Here is a 17,876-nt window from a genome sequence, read left to right as displayed (position 1 = left end):
GGCACTAAAAGTAAAGTGAGAATGCTTACAAAAATATTGCTATAAATTGTTTTAATTTATCAATTAATTTCTTACAAAGTTGAGTAAACAGCAGAAACCTAAATGAAATCAATATTTGCTGTGAGCAGCTTTTCCTGTATCCTTGGATCCACATGGAGAGCCGGGGCTAACGTTAATTTGGAGGCTAGCTGGCTGTGCTTCCCTCTGGTCATGCTGTGGCTAACGCTTCGCTAGCCTCTCAGCTAACATTAGCCTCGGCTCTCCATGTGGATCAAACCGGAGCACCGAGCACCGATTTGTTATTCATGTGTAAAGTGGGAAGTGGGAAGAAGCAGCTGGTCTGACGGGCAGCTTGAGTGAAGGGGGCAATTGGTGGAGGTGGAGTTGGGGATAGAGGAGGACGGGTGCCTGCTGACCTCCGCAGGGCGGGATCTCTTACATTGGACTTAATGTATTTTATTTTTTTTCATGCTAATCTGTGATTGGCCAAGACACATAAAATGACGCTCCAAGGGAGGCTGTCCTCCCTTACCAATCAACAACCAGAATGCAATATTGACATTGAGTTGGTCCAGTGATAGTTTCCAGTTTTCATCTTCAATTCTCTCCACTCTAAGGCGGAGTAGCAGCAGTAGATAGCTGCTTGCGTTAGCCAATGTAACAGCTGGCTTGTTGTAACAGCCTGAAGGACTCTTTATACATCCATGGAAGGACTGTTAAGGATTGTTGTTAAGCTAACGGGAGAAATTATTATGGTGTTCCATGTACCCTGTTCATGCCTGCATATTACACCCTGCTATTACGTGCTGAACTGGAGCATCTTTGCACAGCAAAGGTTTGTTATTCAGGTTAATGTGGGAAGAAGCAGTGGGTCTGACTGGCAGCTGAGTGAAGTGGGTGGGGCCTGTGGAGGAAACACCGGGACCGTCAGGGTTAAACAGTCTGCGGAGGAGCTGCTATGTTCGGCTGCACAGATAGGAAACACTTCGGCTGCCAGGATGTACCGCTCTGTTTGGAAAAAAATAACTTCTTCTTTTTGGTTTATACCAGCGGTTGGAAACTAGCATATTAGGTGCATTACCGCCACCCTCTGCTCCAGAGTGTGGACCAGAGATATGTTGTCTTTCTTGATCATACTTAGTACAATCTATGCTTGCATGCATAATAGTCTCTTCAGCCAGCTGGAAAAAAATATGTGCATATATCGGTATCGGCATCGGCAATCGGCCACAATGAGTTGGAAATATCGGCACATGAGATATCGGCAAAAAGTCCATTATCATGCATCCCTAGTGCAGAGCGTACAAATGAACACAGTGTACCAAATAAACAGCGATGAGTCACAGAGTTCTGTTTAGATACTCCCCTCTCCATTGTGATGGGGATGAAGTGGTTCCAGCTGAATAGACTTCCATGAAGAGTGGAGAGGAAGTGCTTGAGGAGAGAGCAAGAAGAGACAACAGCAAGAGGGAACATAAGAGAGACAACAGCATGTCAGGGAGAAGGAGAAAGAACAACGAGAGAGAAAGAGTGCAGGTTGTTCCACAGTCAGTGGTGGAGTGTTTGTTTATGTGCTGCATGTGTTCGAGCCTTGTATTTTTCGAGCCTTGTACAGTTGGCATGCTGCCCACTTGTCATGCTCCTCACAGTATAGCACTAGTGTGATTACATGCATGGTAGTGTTGCCTTCTCCTTGGCCTCAACTCCCTCCTGTGGTGACGTTCCTGTTCAGCTCAACGCTAATTAGGAGATGCATGTCTCGTTAACATTCAATTTGAAGGCCAATATAGCATCACACCAGCCTCTTGCTCCTTTTTCCTCTCTCCAGCACCAGTGATACTAGCTGGCCTAGCTCCAACAGCAGAAGAGATGAGTGGACATCTTTAATTGTGTGTAAATTATAGTGGAATGATTTCTCCCTGATGTATTTTCAGGTGTTTTGTCTTAGATTTGGACAAGATCCTTGAAAATGTCAGATAAGTGTATCAAGGGGATGGAAATGATCTAACTTTACAGGATAAGTGGGTCGACTTTGTTCTGGTTAACTCTGAAAAAGCAGTAATATTTCATACATATGATAGTATTTCATCCTTGAAAGCATTAACAGAAACACACAAATCACATTGTGCATTTACAGAGATACATAAGACATGAGGAACAGATACAGATGGTGTTGCTTTTGTACAGTTGTCTGAAATATGTCTAGATTTCATGCTTAGCCAAGCAGACTGTCTGATGGCATGAACCACTTGCTTTTGTCCTCCTTATTCATCCCATCTTCCCGTCTCCTCTTATCTCTCCTCCTTCTCCTCCTACCCTCCTATTCTCTTGTATCCAGAGAGCAGTAGGCCAGAGAAGAGGGAGATCAAGTGTCCCACCCCAGGGTGTGATGGGACGGGTCACGTGACTGGTCTTTACCCCCACCATCGCAGCCTGTCAGGCTGTCCTCACAAGGACAGGATCCCCCCCGAGAGTGAGTTTTCTTCAAGCTGAATATGAAAAACACAGAGAGAAGAAAAATGAAGAACAAAGAACAGTCTGACAGTGATGGAAACAGTTAGACATCACATGTATATTCACAAGTAGTAAATAATCATGATTTCATTTTGATTTTAGGAGTGGGTTTTCTGATCCAGGCTTACTGAATCAATTAATCACAGAACATTTTACAGGACACAGCTAGCTCAGCAGGCTGTTGTCATTATCAACCTATTCACTCTTACCATTATGCATGCTGTTGATTGAGGATATGGTCAAACATGTCCAAGCTGACAGGTCAAAAAGGTTGACAGGCTGCCAAAATTCAAAATAGATGTTTGGATTTGATTCACTAAAAATATGCTGATCAGAATCTGCATTGTTAGTGTGTTTTTTCCTGCTTAGCCTTGTCTCTGCATATTGATTGTAAAGATGCTTCCTACGTACACATCAGAGGGCATCTTACAGTAGTCATGACTACAGGTCCATTAAATGTAGTCCAGTTTCCTGCTATTCTCTGATTAAGGTTCATTTCATATCCTGCTGGTATTTACACTGTATGAAAATAATTAGGAATGGCAAGGGGGGGGGGGGGTAGGGTAGTCAACTTCTTTTGGGGAGAGCATGAAATAATCTTCTTTTTTTCTCATGGCACATTTATATTTTATCTAATATTTATTGTAAAAGAAAAAAACCCCAGAAACATAGGAATGTGTACCATACTCAGTTATCTTGCTCTCCCTGTGTGGCAAGCAGTGGACTTACACCAACTTATTTGCCAACAGCGAATAACAGGGCCTTTCAGTTGGTTTAGTTCTGATGAAAAGTCAGACATATAAAAAAATATTGCAGTGCTCAACTCCATCAGTAGCCATAGAACTGTCGCCTGTGTCCGGTTCACCCATCTGGTGGCAGTAATTACTGTTTATATAGCAGCTCTTTATTCAAAAATAGATAGTGGCTGGAATATTCACCATGTTTGCCATAATTTAGGGGAGGGGAAGGTTCCAGAGAAAATATTTGTAATGCTGGGGAGGGTCTTGCTGTTTAATAGAATGAAATATAAGATTCAGCACCCCCTCCTAACCCCAGTAATTTTCATGCAGTCCCTTACATCAAAAGAATGTTGTGGATTTTTTCTTCAAACTGGAGACTGAATGTGTTATTGTTTATGCATATGTATTTGTATGTATCCTATTTTCTCCTCAGTTCTGGCCATGCATGAGAATGTGCTGAAGTGTCCCACTCCTGGCTGCACTGGACAGGGCCATGTTAACAGCAACCGTAACACACACCGCAGGTATACATACATGATTATACAGTATCTGTGTTTGAGTGTATATTCCTGCCAAGCGGCAACCTCCGGGGATGAAAATGAAGCCAATGCAGAAGTGCTAAAAAACCTGCATTCTCTCTAATGGCCAGCAGGGGGCGACTCCACTGGCTGCAAAAAGAAGTCCGTGTATGGAAGTCTATAAGAAAATGACCCTACTTCTCTCTTGATTTATTACCTCAGTAAACTGTTTCCTAATAAGTTTATGGTCTCAATTGCTATACAGCATAATGTTCATTTTGTAAATTATGGTCCCATTTAATTTAAATTTGATGATAAAGCAGGGTATGAATTAGGGCGTGGCTACATTGTGATTGACAAGTCGCCATCACGGCGATAACATCGCTTACGTAACGTAACCATTGCATATAGACATAGCTGCTGCTATTTCACAGTCTGTTTTCAGTTCACTGAAGTTAATTGTAACATTGTGGTCACCTAAAAATAGTCTTGTTCAGGGTTTGGTTGTAATAAAAGACCCATCAATGAGTCGGATGATCAGTTTTTCCAGTGAGTACATTTTCTTTTAACGGTTTTATATGGAAGCCCATTTCCGCCTCTGTGATTTTTTTAACTGTAGCATTTTTTTCTCATTGCCTTTAGTCATGTTAAACTGATTTTGAGTCTTATTGCTATTCCTGCTTATTTGCTGCCTGCTCAGTATTAAAAAGTCTCAAGAAACCAATGCTCTAATATGACAGGGGACATCACAGGGTATCATAATCCTGAGTTATTTCATTTTTACAGGTGTATTTTTTTCTTATTGACCTTGAAACCTTTATTTTATTTGTGAAAATGCAAAACAGGGAGATTGCACTGCTTTTTTCACATCTAGATTAAAATAATTAAAATTTAGGATTGTAAATCAATTAAAGGCCATTTCATGATGATTCTATGATTCATTCTTATTTCATCTTCCCCCTATTTGTTATATTTTTCAGTTCAAGAATTAGCTTGAAAATGACTGAACAATGCCATCTACAGGTGTTATGCCACTAAGTCATTATTTTGAGATACCAAGTCATTATTATGAGATACTAAGTCGTTATTTTGAGATACTAACATTGCTGTAAATGCGCCAGAGTTAGCCAAGAGGCTATTTTTCATCTGCAGTCCCTGGACAGATGTTAGAGTCACCCTAAAAACAGAATTTGGAAATGAGATTGAAATTACAAAGTTACTGAGATCATTTATAAGCATGCAGAACAAATAATAAGATGAAGAAAAAAAGAACATATTAATATTAATAAAAACATCATCCAGGATATCCTTAAAACATGCAATACAGAGACTCATGATACAAGATATGCAAGACAATAAATACATTTAAGATTTTCATGTCTCATTATCATGAGATACTAAGTCATTATTTTCAGATACTAAGTCATTATTTTGAGATAGTTTCTCATTATAATGACTTACAGGATCTTTTTTTTTCATCACAGTGGCAGAAATGGGCTTCCATAGTTTTAGGCCTGTTTTTCGCTAGCGAAAATTAGCATTAGCATTAGTATTATCACTGTTAACCATAGATTGTAAATGCACCGTGCTAACCATGCTAGCAGCTAGCACTATGATCAGCTACACCCTCTCATCCAAATATGGATACTTCTGGCACCAAAAATCAAACATGGCGACGGCCAAATCCAAGATGGTCAAATCGCTACACTTGAGGCTTCAAAACGGCAGTTCGCAAACCAATGGCAGACGTCACAGTCATTACGTCCATATTTTTTACAGTCTATGATTGCTGCAGACAGGGCGTGTTTTCCTTTGTGTTTTTGCAAGCTCATATATTCATGTATGCAGTACAATGAATGTATCAGTCCACATCAGGGCGATGCAGATTTACATGGTCAGCAACACGCTCTCCTTGAATATTTATCTTTCTTCTCCTCCTCCAACCTTTCAGTCTCTCTGGATGCCCCATTGCTGCTGCAGAGAAGCTGTCCAAGACCCACGATAAGCAGCATCTCTCTCAGCCAGGCAGCGAGCACCTCAAAGGAAGTTCCAACGACAGGGTGTTAAGGTGGGTGACCAAAAAATTATAAAATCATATACTTACATATACCAAAAAACAAAAAAATACCTTTTGTGCCTCATTTTAATAATGCAACTAATAACATTATTAATTGATGCATTCAGTTATATCGTTGACTCATCCGATGGCTCCATACATAAGATAGTGAAGAACTAAGGTAGACTAGACTATGAGCTGTTATAACATGCAAAAAGACACAATGTGAGGAATAAATGGAATGCGTGACTGTGGATTCACAGAGGAAACTCACCTTTGTTATTTCAATACATTTTCAAAACAAACTAGCATGCTGATAGTGAACCTCACTGCATAAAAAGTCCAAACCCCACACAGTTGAGTCCTTCTCAAGGTTAGCTACTTTACCTCTGAGCCACATGGAAACCGCAGAGACAGTCCTGACCTTGGTTACTGGGCCCCTCACCATAGGTGGAGCTGGCCTGTGAACGGCTGAATATAACAAGAAAGTGAAGCATCCAGTCTGGCGGTCTAATCATTACTGTCACCTCAAACACTGAGATCTCTTTATCTCCATTCATATCCCCAACTGGCCAGGCATCATGATCATGGCCAAAAGAATGATAATTAACATGAACCAGACATTGGTATTATGCTAAGTTCACGCTCATCCTCATTGGTATTTTAATTAATAATGCAGCCAATAAGCTAATTATGCAAGTTATAGGGGCATTGCAGGGGGATAGGAAAAATAATTGCTTTCCTTGAGGAAAACCTCATCAGTGGTTGGACAAAGCATTGAGGATTAAACGTAATAAGGCTTGCCTTGCTTCTCAGATTGTTATTAAAATGAGCCTGGTTGTCAGTTATGTGAATTTCTCATTTAATCCATGTCATCTAATGGAATCCATGTTGTCTGAATAAAAAAGGAAAAAAAACCCTGTGATAAATGGTAGAAAGTTTTTACTGTCATGAAAACCCTCCTTTAGATGACCTCTGTTTTTATCATTGTGCCATTCCGACAGCAGTGAGACTACAGGCCAGGTCATGTAGCTTATTAATGAGTGTATGCTTGGAGACCAGAGATTGTGATATGGGATGCAGAGGAGGAGAAAGAGGTCTGGACCAACGGATTGGATTTAAAAAAAAAAAAAAAGATGAGGACCCACCCCTACCCTCCCTACCTCCCTCCCTCTTTCACCACTCCCTCTTCTTTCTTTTCCACTTCTTTCTCCTCCCCTCCTCTTTCTCTCTTCCCTCACCCTTCCGCCTCTCCCTGGTCTATCAGTGGATTTATGCCAACAGGTCTGACAAAAGCCCAGGCTCTCCAGGAAAATGAGAGGGCTTAAAGCTCATAAATTCCATGCTGTACAACATGCAAATGTGCCCTCTGCTGATAAGAGAGCTTTTAATCCTGCTGCACTCCTGCTAAATACACCCTATCTTTACTCTCTCTGTCACTCTACCTTCCTCTCTTTCTCTCACTCTTTTTCCCCTTCTTTGTTTTTGTGATGACTGTGTGACTCTTTATTGCATCAATCCTTTTTTTTATTTCCATCTCTCTAGGTTTATTCTATTTTATTGTACTTTACTTGCTTTTTTTGCATCTTAAATCCCCCTCCTGCCTGAATTTCAGCAGCCCCACCCTGACGTCTTCTCCCTCTCCCTCTCCTCCTTACAGGCCCATGTGCTTTGTGAAGCAGCTGGAGGTGCCCCAGTATGGCAGCTACAGGCCCAACATGGCACCCACCACGCCTCGTGCCAACCTGGCCAAGGAGCTGGAGAAGTACTCCAAGGTGTCATTTGATTATGCAAGCTTTGATGCTCAAGTATTTGGGAAGCACATGCTTGCTCCAAAGATGCCCACCAGCGAAACCTCACCCAAAGCCTTCAAAAGTAAGAGAGAGAATGCATTTTCTTCTTTTGAGTGGTCCTGGTTGAGATGTTAAGTGTAGGTTAATGCCGGCCATTCAGTTTCATATCATGCATATTTTTGCATATGTTTTACATTTTGTCTCAACATATTCTACTGTTGGTATTTTGTTAAAGGAATGGTCTGATACTTTGAATATGCCTAAATATGCCTGAGAAGGTTATGTTAAGCTAAGCTAAGCAGATGTAAGCTTTAGCTAGGCTATCTGCCCTCCCTTTGTTATTTTTACTTTTTAGTCTCTTTCTTTCATCAGTTTTAATTACTTTACCACACTGTTGTATCCTACTTGTATTATCATCTGATCTAAAATTGAATTTTTTTTCCTCCTGCAGCTAAGCCCTCATTCCCCAAGTCATTGTCGCCTAGCCTGAGTCTCCATGGTTATGGGAAGAGCAGCTCCTTGGCCTATGACTATTCCCATGATGCCGAGGCCGCCCACATGGCTGCCACAGCCATCCTCAACTTGTCCACACGCTGCTGGGAGAAACCTGAGAACCTCAGCACCAAACCCCAAAACAAGGTAAACAGACCTCAGTTATCCGTATATACAGTTTCTCAGGTTAATAATTTATGGGTGATGATAATTATTGTAAAGTGTTACCCTGTTCTTCTCTCCTCAGCACTCAAAGAAAGAGATTATTAGCTCATTATAGTGCAGATTGAAACACTGCAGACCACAGCTGGTCAGATGAGAGGAGATAGTGGGTGTGCCTCTCCTCTCCTCTCCTCTCCTCTCCTCTCCTCTCCTCTCCTCTCCTCTCCTCTCCTCTCTGTTGCTCATTTTTTCCCCTTTCCATCAACTCTGCTTGAATATATCATCAGGAGGTATTAGCTTACAGCAACAGGATGGTGTTGAGACACAGTTGCATCACCTCTCCCATCCTCTTTCATCCTTTCATCCCCCCATCCCACACACTTTTCATGTTGTTATTGAATTTGGCTGACTGCCAGTTCCCTGGATTACTTTTCCACCAGGTAGCCTTTTTTCATTATCTGCTGGGAGGATCTCCCACTCTCTCTCTCCACCCCTGCCACTCTTTCTTTCATTTTCTTTTCATATCTCTTTTTCCTCTCTTTTATTGTCCTCTCTTCCTCCCATGCAAGTTTTACCGTTTCTCTCTCTGTTTCTGTCTCCCCTCAGTCTATACTTCACTGTCTCTCACTCGCTCCCTCTTTTCCCTTCCTATGCACAGGAGGTGAAATTGGAACACCACTTTCCCCCATATTGTGATTCTTAAAAGCCTTTTTGCCTCACAGAGGAGAGAAAGTGACTGCTTCATCATTTTTCGATTTCCTGACATGGTTTTAGGAAGATAAAAGATTAATGTCTCCGGCAGCACAGCAGCACAAGGTGTAGTTCAGCGAGGCACTGATCCAAGAGCAGGACTTAGCTGCATGATATTATGGCGCACATCAACTGGGGACTGATCTGGAATCAGAATCGGAGCCAGTTGAAATCCAATATTGAAACATTGGAACACTGAGCTCATCAGCCATGAACATTTCTGGGAACTGTTCCCGTTTTCTCTCCTCTTCTCCTAAACCTTTGATTTTTCTGGCCCTTGACCAGCCCATATGAGCGCCATTTTAGATGAATGCTGGAAAACATGGCTCATCTCACCCCTCTGTTTCTGTTCACCTGCCAGCACTATAACAGAGCGCGGAGAGATGAACAGCAGTGTTGGTGCTGTTGACAAGGTGTGACTGCAGTACATTAGATATCATCACTAACATGCTTAAGCGATGAAGGTGGTGTTCTGAACTCAAACACGTAGTAAAGTGTATCACACTGTTGTATGGCTAGGCCCATGTAAATGCTTGTTCAGTATGAGCTAGAGTGCTATTCTACAAGCAGGTGAAGGTGGATGGGTGAAATTGGAAGGAAATGGATTGTTTCACCACATGAAAGTTTAGTTTAATCTGAATCTGAATCTGAATCTGAATCTGAATCTGAATCTCCCTGAGTATGACTGTGGGTTATATGATGTTATGATTCGGGAAAATGTAGATATGTAAATGTATGTGTAGTGTTGCAACTGAATCTGCTCAAGAGGGTAATTAAAATAATCATAGTCATCATCCTACAGGACTGCCTCTCATATACACTGAAGTGCACCAGGGGAGACTGCATTAGTAATTTATATTTGAGAATACTTAATTAGATGTATTAGTTAACTATGTATCTGTATTCATTTTTTCCCAGTTGCCAACTATGTATTGAGCCCAAAAGTGCTCAGTGTTAAATAAATTAATAGTATAAAATAAATGTGTGAAATATATAAATGAACCAATAAAATGTTAAATAATTATACTAAATACTTTTTAATACTAAATTAATACAAATTATTAAAACCCAGCTCATTAATATGAAATGTTATTTTATAATTTTTATTTTAATTTCATAATGTGGAGTTGCTACCGTTGATACTACAAATGAAAAACCTTTTTAAAAATGTTCAAATCATTCGAACCAGCCAACCAACTGCTGCTATAAATAAACACAATGCACATACTTCTGCTTTTATTTGAAATAAAAAACAAACTCCTGTTATGAATATTTTCATAATGAGTTTTATTAATAATATATTTTCATTAAATGATTTTACTATGTAATATTTGGGGCTTCATGAGGATTTTTGTGAAGTTGTAGAAGACATTAAACAACGTTTACAAGTTAAGATTATTGGTTGTATGAAAAGCTGATGATGCAGCCGCAGTTCTAAATATCTTATCTGTTTTCTCCAGGAAATGGACATTGAGGTGGATGAGAATGGCACTCTGGACCTGAGTATGAAGAAGCCCATCAAACGAGAGGGCAGTCTGTCTGGCACCAGCCCTGGGGTTCGGTCCCCAGACCCTTCTTCTTCTTCCTCTTCTTCACTCCATCATGGTGGAAGCAGTGGAATGACATCACCAAACCTGAACAGCTACAAGCAGGAGGAATGGGAGGGACCTCTGGATTACACCAAACCCAACCGCCAAAGGGAGGAGGAAATGGACGAGGTTGGTACAATGAGACTGAACAACAGTACAAGTTATAAAAATACAATATTTCCTGTGATATTAGTCACAGAGGAAGTATTGCAACATAAATAACAACAGACAAAATCCCCCCTAAGCTTTTTGAACAAAAAACTCATAATTGTTTACATCACTTTCGCTAATGCCCTTGCCTTATTTCCTGTCGCCTTTTCCTCTTTCTATTATTAATTTATTTCACTGAAATGCGGGAGTTACTGTACCGTTAAAACATTGCACTGTGTAACAGAGGTGGTGTGTCAGGTGCATTGCACCATCCTGTCTTTGGCATATGCAAATTTTACTCCTTTGAACTTTTTCAAAAGAAATATAAAGGGTCTTGAGTGTTAATTTTTTATGAGCACATTCTGCATTTGGAAACATCACTTGTCTACAGAAGAATAAAAATGGCTCATGAGAGTGTGTGCACAGTGGTTTGCAAAGTGTCTTTTCTTGTGTACAAATATTCAAACTATTGAGGGAGAGGTATCCCTTTAAAAACTGTCTAAAAAAGTCAACACAGTTCACACAACAGCACATTAGTGTGATTCAAATAACAAAAATATCACAGGGGAGTTACTGGTGCATTAATGCCCAGAACACATTTGTTCTCATTTTAATTCGGCTTCTGCATTTTTCAGATGGAGCACACTGGTCAGTCATTTGTCTCATCCGACCCAGAGGACTGTCTTGAGGACAGGAAGTACCCGGGAGAGGTCACGACTCCAAGCTTCAAGGTCAAGTTCCAGCCCAAGGACAGCAAAAAAGAGCTGCTCTCGTAAGTAGCAAGGCTAAGGGGTGAATTCACAAAGAATGGATTGCGCATCATTTGCAACCGCTATCTGCCCTGTTCAAGGTCCGATTCACAAAAGACTTTTGCGCTAATGATATGATGGTGCAAACACACGCACAAAGTTTCGCAGCTGAGTGCAATTTGCCCCTGTTTTGCGTCTGATTGAGGGAGTGAAGCAGTTTCCAGTGTTTTAGGCTTTTTTCCACATTTCAGCACACAGATTGGTCGATTATGAAAACCACAGAGAGCACAATACTTTCAGAACACAACTTTCATTTATTTTGCTTCTTTTACTTCTCTAGTATTTCACATCTATAATGTAATCTACTGAAATGTCAAATGTCAAAATACAGCTGTTAATGTGACTCAGGTTTGAAACATGTTAGATTGATGTCTGAATCTTACAATAACGTTGTTCAGGTGTCACTCAATGTATCAGGGATTTCGAAACAACATCATTACTGATGTTTTGTTGTTACCCACAGCTGGCTGTGTGTCACAGCTGGCTGCAGCATCATGCAGCAGCTGAAAAGATAAGTACATCTCCAAACTGAGAAAGAGGCGCAGTGCATTTACGCATGCGGCATAGCAGCAGTAACTTCATTAACACAGGATTGGTCAGGATTTGATGGTAGGCTAATTAATGTTCTGTTTTCTCAATAAGGCTCATTTGCATAGAAAGCGGCCAATTTTGCACCAAAAGTATGCATAATATGTAATTTACATACATACAAATAGCAAATGAGCACTAAGACACTATTTGCTTGACAGCACTGTTTTGGGTGCATTCCACCCTTTGCGGGTGCTTTGTGAATTACAATTTATTTTTGTCTCATTTGCGCCGGTTTAGCAGCCACAAAGGCCGTGCAGTACTTTTGTGGATGAAGTGTTTACAGCCATGCTAGCCACTCTGTGAGGCTCTGTGAGGCTCTGTGAGGCTTCAAGCTAAAAGCTAACATCACCACTAACATGCTCACAGGGATGATGCTAACATGGTGATGTTTAGCAGATATAATGTTTACAATGTACACCATCTTATTTTAATGTGTTGCATGCTACCATTTGTTAACTAGCACCAAACACAAAGTCCAGCCGAGGCTCATGGGAATGTCATTAGTTTTGCAGGTATTTGGTCATAAAACAAAGTATTCTGAAAATTAATATCTTGACCTGATGATGGCAGTACATGAAAAGTTAAGGATCACCAAAGTTGATGCAAATCATTCTATCTTCCTTCATGTCTGTACAAAATTTTAATGCAATCCATCCAATAGTTGTTGAGATATTTTAATCTGGACCAAAGTATTGGACAGAAAAAACAGACCATCCATACCCTGCTAGCATGGCTGATAACATCAATTAATAAACAGGGATGGAAAATTCTCATATTAAATCAGAGGTGTTTAGGCCCTCTGTAATTAACTCTGCATCTCTGTCTCTCTTTTCTCCTCTATGTACCCCTCTCTTCCTTTTCCTCTCCAGGTGCCCTACACCTGGCTGTGATGGCAGTGGCCACATCACTGGAAACTATGCATCCCATCGCAGGTACGCACCACTGCAGACTTATTTGGATGATACACTATGCTGGTGCTCTATATGAACTCTTGTGTGAAATGTTGACTCTATTGAGAGCTTCTGCTTCCCACTCTGCACCTGAGTCCAAAGTGGGTGCACCACAACTAATTCAAATATTGTATTTGATCCTGACATGCCAGAGGCAATAATGTACTGTGAGCCCAGAAAGCAAAGACGGTCATTGACTTTGATATGCATCAGTAATTTACTTCTTGCCGTCTGTCCTCTTCTTCCTAAATGACCTTGGTATACCTCGCATTCTTGATTTCCCTTCACTCATGTCTTTCTCCCCTCTCCTTTAACTCGCTTCCTCGCCTCTTTTTCATCTTTCTCTTCTTCTGCCTGTCCTTCGCTCCTTCTCTCTCTCTCTCTCTCTCTCTCTCTCTCTCTCTCTCTCTCTCTCTCTCTCTCTCTCTCTCTCTCTCTCTGTCTCTCTCCTTTCTCTTATTGTCTTCTCCTCACCCTTCAGTCTGTCTGGGTGTCCTCTTGCTGATAAGAGCCTTCGGTCCCTCATGGCGGCCCACACCCCTGAACTCAAGTATGTCTGCTCTACACCTTCACTGTCTTTTCACTGCCACTTCGATGCACTGCTACTGACACTGTCCAATGCCACAATGCTTTATTCTGCTGATGTTCACTTATCTTTTGTTGCTGGCTGCTGCATCTGCTGCATTTGACTTGGGCTATACTTACTTGCACTATAACTGTAGTTCTGTAGTATATAAAGTGCTTTTCTAGAAAATAAGATTTTCATGGCTCACTATAGACAGATACAAGAAGTGTTGAAATGGCAATGAGCCTTAAAAAGATTTAAAAGAAACATTACACTCAAGGGTGAACACAGAGATGAGCAGAATTAATAAGCAGACCATTTCTCTCATTTGCATGATGCCATTTTCTTTAAGACACTCCACTGTGAGACATCTGCAGTGCTATCTTTCCTGCTAACCTTGTATTAAATGTTAAACATTGCTGTGTCTTTTCCCAGATGTCCCACTCCAGGATGTGACGGCTCAGGTCATATCACAGGAAACTACGCCTCGCACAGAAGGTAATAAAGTAAAAACACAAATGCACACACAAAAACATGCACAGACATGAACACACACACACACACTCACACACACAGTCAGTCAGAGAGGCCTAGTGACAGTTCATGGTAGAATTAGACAGGGACCACATACTCACACATTTTCACAACTTTCCATAATCCTGTTTTCGGCCATGTTAGGCGTTTGAGATGATTTGGTTTGTAATTTGGTTGAACAACCTCTGTGAAAATATTCTTCCTTATAATGTTTTCCCTTTATCAAGCAATCACTTCACCAGACCTTTTTCAACCCTATGTTATCAATTCCATACTTTCTGTTTTCAGTCTCTCTGGGTGCCCGCGTGCCAAGAAAAGTGGAATTAAAACTCCTACCAAGGACAACCAGGAGGACTCCGAGCTTTTAAAGTTCGTACTGCTCAGAAAGCCATAATGTCTGCTTTTAGCGAGACTGACGGTAAAAAAAAAAAGAGAGAGAAGGAGAGAGAGAGAAAATCTCTGTGAATCATATGCAGAGGTAGTGACCTGCCCCCGTAATGGAATCAAACAATCAGGCCTTTATTCATGGGAAAAGACGCTTGACTGCAGATACTGATTCTGAATGTAGTTCATGGTAGAATATTGTAGAGTAGATTGTCAATACATAAGAAATACATGGGCTTCATATTGCATTTGCACACAAAACAGTAAATTCAACAGCATGTTGATAACAGCATGTGCTAAACCTTAATAGCTCTTCTATCCAGTAATATTATTCATTGCATAAATAATCTGTCAGTTACAGACCTAAGAAAATGAATTTGGCCCAGTAGAGAAAGTGTATAACTTCAATCTTCAGTAGACTATTCTCAACTTTCTCTACAGTTTATATTTTTGGATTCTCCATGTCTAACCTTTGTGCCTTCTCACTCTCTTCTCTTCATTTTTTTTCACCTCTGCCTGGCTTCAACTCTTCTTCTTCTCCCTCTCCTACTGCACAACTCTCTTCTCTTTTTTTCTTGTTTCCCTCCTTTCCTCTGCTCCTTGTAGATGCCCGGTGCCAGGCTGCGACAGCCTGGGCCACATCAGTGGGAAGTACGCCACGCACCGTAGCGCCTACGGATGTCCGCTGGCAGCCCGCAGACAGAAGGAGGGTCTCCTGAATGGCACGCCCTTCAACTGGAAAGCCTTCAAGACAGAGGGGCCTACCTGCCCCACACCAGGATGTGACGGCTCCGGACACGCCAATGGAAGCTTCCTTACACACCGCAGGTAGGTTTTTTTTAAAGGGATAGTCAATTTATGTTCAGTTATGCGATCCTTAGGTGTGTTATCCAGTGTCCTAAACTATAAGAACTGCTTATTCGCCTGTTTGTGGGTCACAAAGTGAGAAGGATAGTATTGTGAGTTAGCTGGGAAAGAACCTAATGCAAATTTAGTCCTGTGCATTAAGTTTTTTTTTGTATTAAACATATTCATTTAAAGAAATAGTTCAACATTTCGGAAAGTATACGCTTATTCACTTTCTTAGTCCATCACAGCAAATACTTTGCACTTTTATTTTTGTCAATGCTACATTGTCTTCACATACTAAATCTGTAATGAGCAGGGACTGTTTTGAAACACTCTGTGCCAGTGTGTTTAGGAACACTATGACACTGAAACTTTTCAAATTGAAACTTTTCTCATTTAAATCTTGGCAAGCAAATATTACCAAAAATGCCAAACTATTTCTTTAAGTTACAAGAAAACAACATTCACATTGATACTTTCCTAAATTTGACATATTTCTGGTGAAAAAAATCTTTTCAACATACCATGTTGTCACTTGTGTCATTTTGACAGTTTTTTTATATGAGGAAAGGGTTAGCAGGTCATTTTTAGCTGTTTTTTTTCCATGTTTTATGTCTCTGTGACATTACCAGCTAGCTGTATTAATAGTTGGTCCACTGCAAGTTACAGTGTCCTATATTTGTTTACATAATGTCAAATTTGATATTTCAGTGTAACACTGTATGACAGAATAGTCCCCCCCTCCCATGTGCTTCACTTGTTTGTGCAGTCTCTCAGGATGCCCCAGAGCCTTGTATGCCAAGAAGAAGGCCAAGTTCCCCACGGAGGACTACTTGAGCACCAAGTTCAGAGCCAGTGATGGTAAGACCTGGGGGGAAAAAAATCAATCAATAAATGTGTATGTGGGCCTATGTGTGTACATGATATACCTTTTGCTCATAGAGCACTTATCTAAACAGAAACAAACAAACAAAAATGATGATGTCAAAAATAGAACCATTGTGAACTTACATGTCACCAGTACATACAGGATAAGTCCAAGTAAATGGAGGTGTAATGATTCACTCAAAACAACATCATTTAAACAAAACCACTATACTGTGAATACCAAAATATGAAAGAACTAAACACAAATGCCGACCACATACACAGCTGCTATTCTCTTCTAATGTATCTGGTTTCCCCTTTAGTTCTGGACAATGACGAGGACATCAAGCAGCTCAACAAAGAGATTGATGACCTCAACGAATCCAACAATGAAATGGAGGCTGACATGGTCAACCTGCAGACTCAGGTGTGTGTTTCTATTTTTGTTTTATTAATGTGTGGTGGCTTCTTACAGGGCAGAAATGATGATATGTGTATCACTGAATTTATTCATCTAAGTGTGTTTCCAGGTGAGATGAGGCCTCAACTGATGTCACTTGAGTCAGCGTCAGTTGGGGCTGAAGACTTCAAGTTTGAAAAGGAAAAAAATCTGTGGGTGTGGAGTTAGAAAAAAGTCAGGTTACCAGACCTCTGTAGCCCGCTCCTCATCCCTGCTGGGGGCTACATTAGCACTTACTACCATAACAAATCTGTACAGTTGAGTGAAACAAGTAGAGTAAGACCAGTAATTTCCTGAAACAGTTGGTCATTGTAGTTTTTAGCAAACATTACTCAAACAGGTGGAAATAGAACATTTGTTGGGGACTATTTTCAGCAATGGACTGACAAGGATTTGGTTCTCCACAGAGTAGTGTGTGTGGGATTAATTTAAAATAAACTACAGTGACTGTGGTTATGGTAATGAAAGAACATGTCACCCAGTGCAACAGTGTGGCTCATTAATGTGTGGAGCTCTACAGCACCGAGGAATAAGATATATCAACACAATACACACATTACTTTTAAGTAGGATCAGTTCATCATTGGTTTGGTCTTTTTATGGGATTTGTTGACATGAAGAATAATATAGAAAATCACCAGACTCATTTAAATGAGTCTCTTCATATTTCAATTTCCAGTTGCAGATAAAAGACATGCTTCAACCTAACACCTTAAGTGTAGAAATGTATCTGCTCTGCAGTAGAACTGTGTGATATCCCTGTATTTCTACTTCTACTGTATTACTTGGGCAGTAAAGATAAACAAACACATGTTCTTTTGGTCCTGGTGGTGTTGAGCTAACTCTGGCTGCTGTTTATGTTGCAGATATCATCCATGGAGAAGAACCTGAAGACTATTGAGCATGAGAACAAAATGATCGAGGAGCAGAACGAGGCTCTGTTCATGGAGCTGTCCGGTCTCAGTCGCGCCCTGATCCGCAGCCTGGCTAACATTCGACTGCCACACATGGTGAGTTGTTGTCCACACACACACACACACACACACACACACACACACACACACACACACACACACACACACACACACACACATAGGGACCCA

The 17,876-nt window shown here is 40.8% G+C and overlaps 1 protein-coding gene across 4 annotated transcripts in view; it reads left to right on the top strand.

Annotated features, from left to right (window-relative positions):
* The window catches only part of myt1b (myelin transcription factor 1b), a 45,514-nt gene that overhangs the window by 22,215 nt on the left and 5,423 nt on the right, over positions 1 to 17,876 (top strand). For 2 of the 4 annotated variants that reach the window (XM_044352664.1, XM_044352663.1), the window contains exons 8-22: positions 2,339 to 2,473; positions 3,688 to 3,778; positions 5,724 to 5,840; positions 7,489 to 7,703; positions 8,073 to 8,260; positions 10,486 to 10,743; positions 11,400 to 11,536; positions 13,034 to 13,096; positions 13,596 to 13,664; positions 14,115 to 14,177; positions 14,502 to 14,582; positions 15,204 to 15,425; positions 16,216 to 16,307; positions 16,637 to 16,740; positions 17,640 to 17,783. In XM_044352664.1, coding sequence (XP_044208599.1) covers positions 2,339 to 2,473; positions 3,688 to 3,778; positions 5,724 to 5,840; positions 7,489 to 7,703; positions 8,073 to 8,260; positions 10,486 to 10,743; positions 11,400 to 11,536; positions 13,034 to 13,096; positions 13,596 to 13,664; positions 14,115 to 14,177; positions 14,502 to 14,582; positions 15,204 to 15,425; positions 16,216 to 16,307; positions 16,637 to 16,740; positions 17,640 to 17,783 — 1,979 coding nt within the window. The remainder of the gene's footprint in view (positions 1 to 2,338; positions 2,474 to 3,687; positions 3,779 to 5,723; positions 5,841 to 7,488; positions 7,704 to 8,072; positions 8,261 to 10,485; positions 10,744 to 11,399; positions 11,537 to 13,033; positions 13,097 to 13,595; positions 13,665 to 14,114; positions 14,178 to 14,501; positions 14,583 to 15,203; positions 15,426 to 16,215; positions 16,308 to 16,636; positions 16,741 to 17,639; positions 17,784 to 17,876) is intronic. The other 2 variants (XM_044352665.1, XM_044352666.1) reach the window with 2 other exon arrangements.

This window comes from Thunnus albacares, chromosome 5 (genome assembly GCF_914725855.1).
Source record: "Thunnus albacares chromosome 5, fThuAlb1.1, whole genome shotgun sequence".
Taxonomy (NCBI): domain Eukaryota; kingdom Metazoa; phylum Chordata; class Actinopteri; order Scombriformes; family Scombridae; genus Thunnus; species Thunnus albacares.
This window is presented reverse-complemented; position numbering and strand designations above follow the sequence as displayed.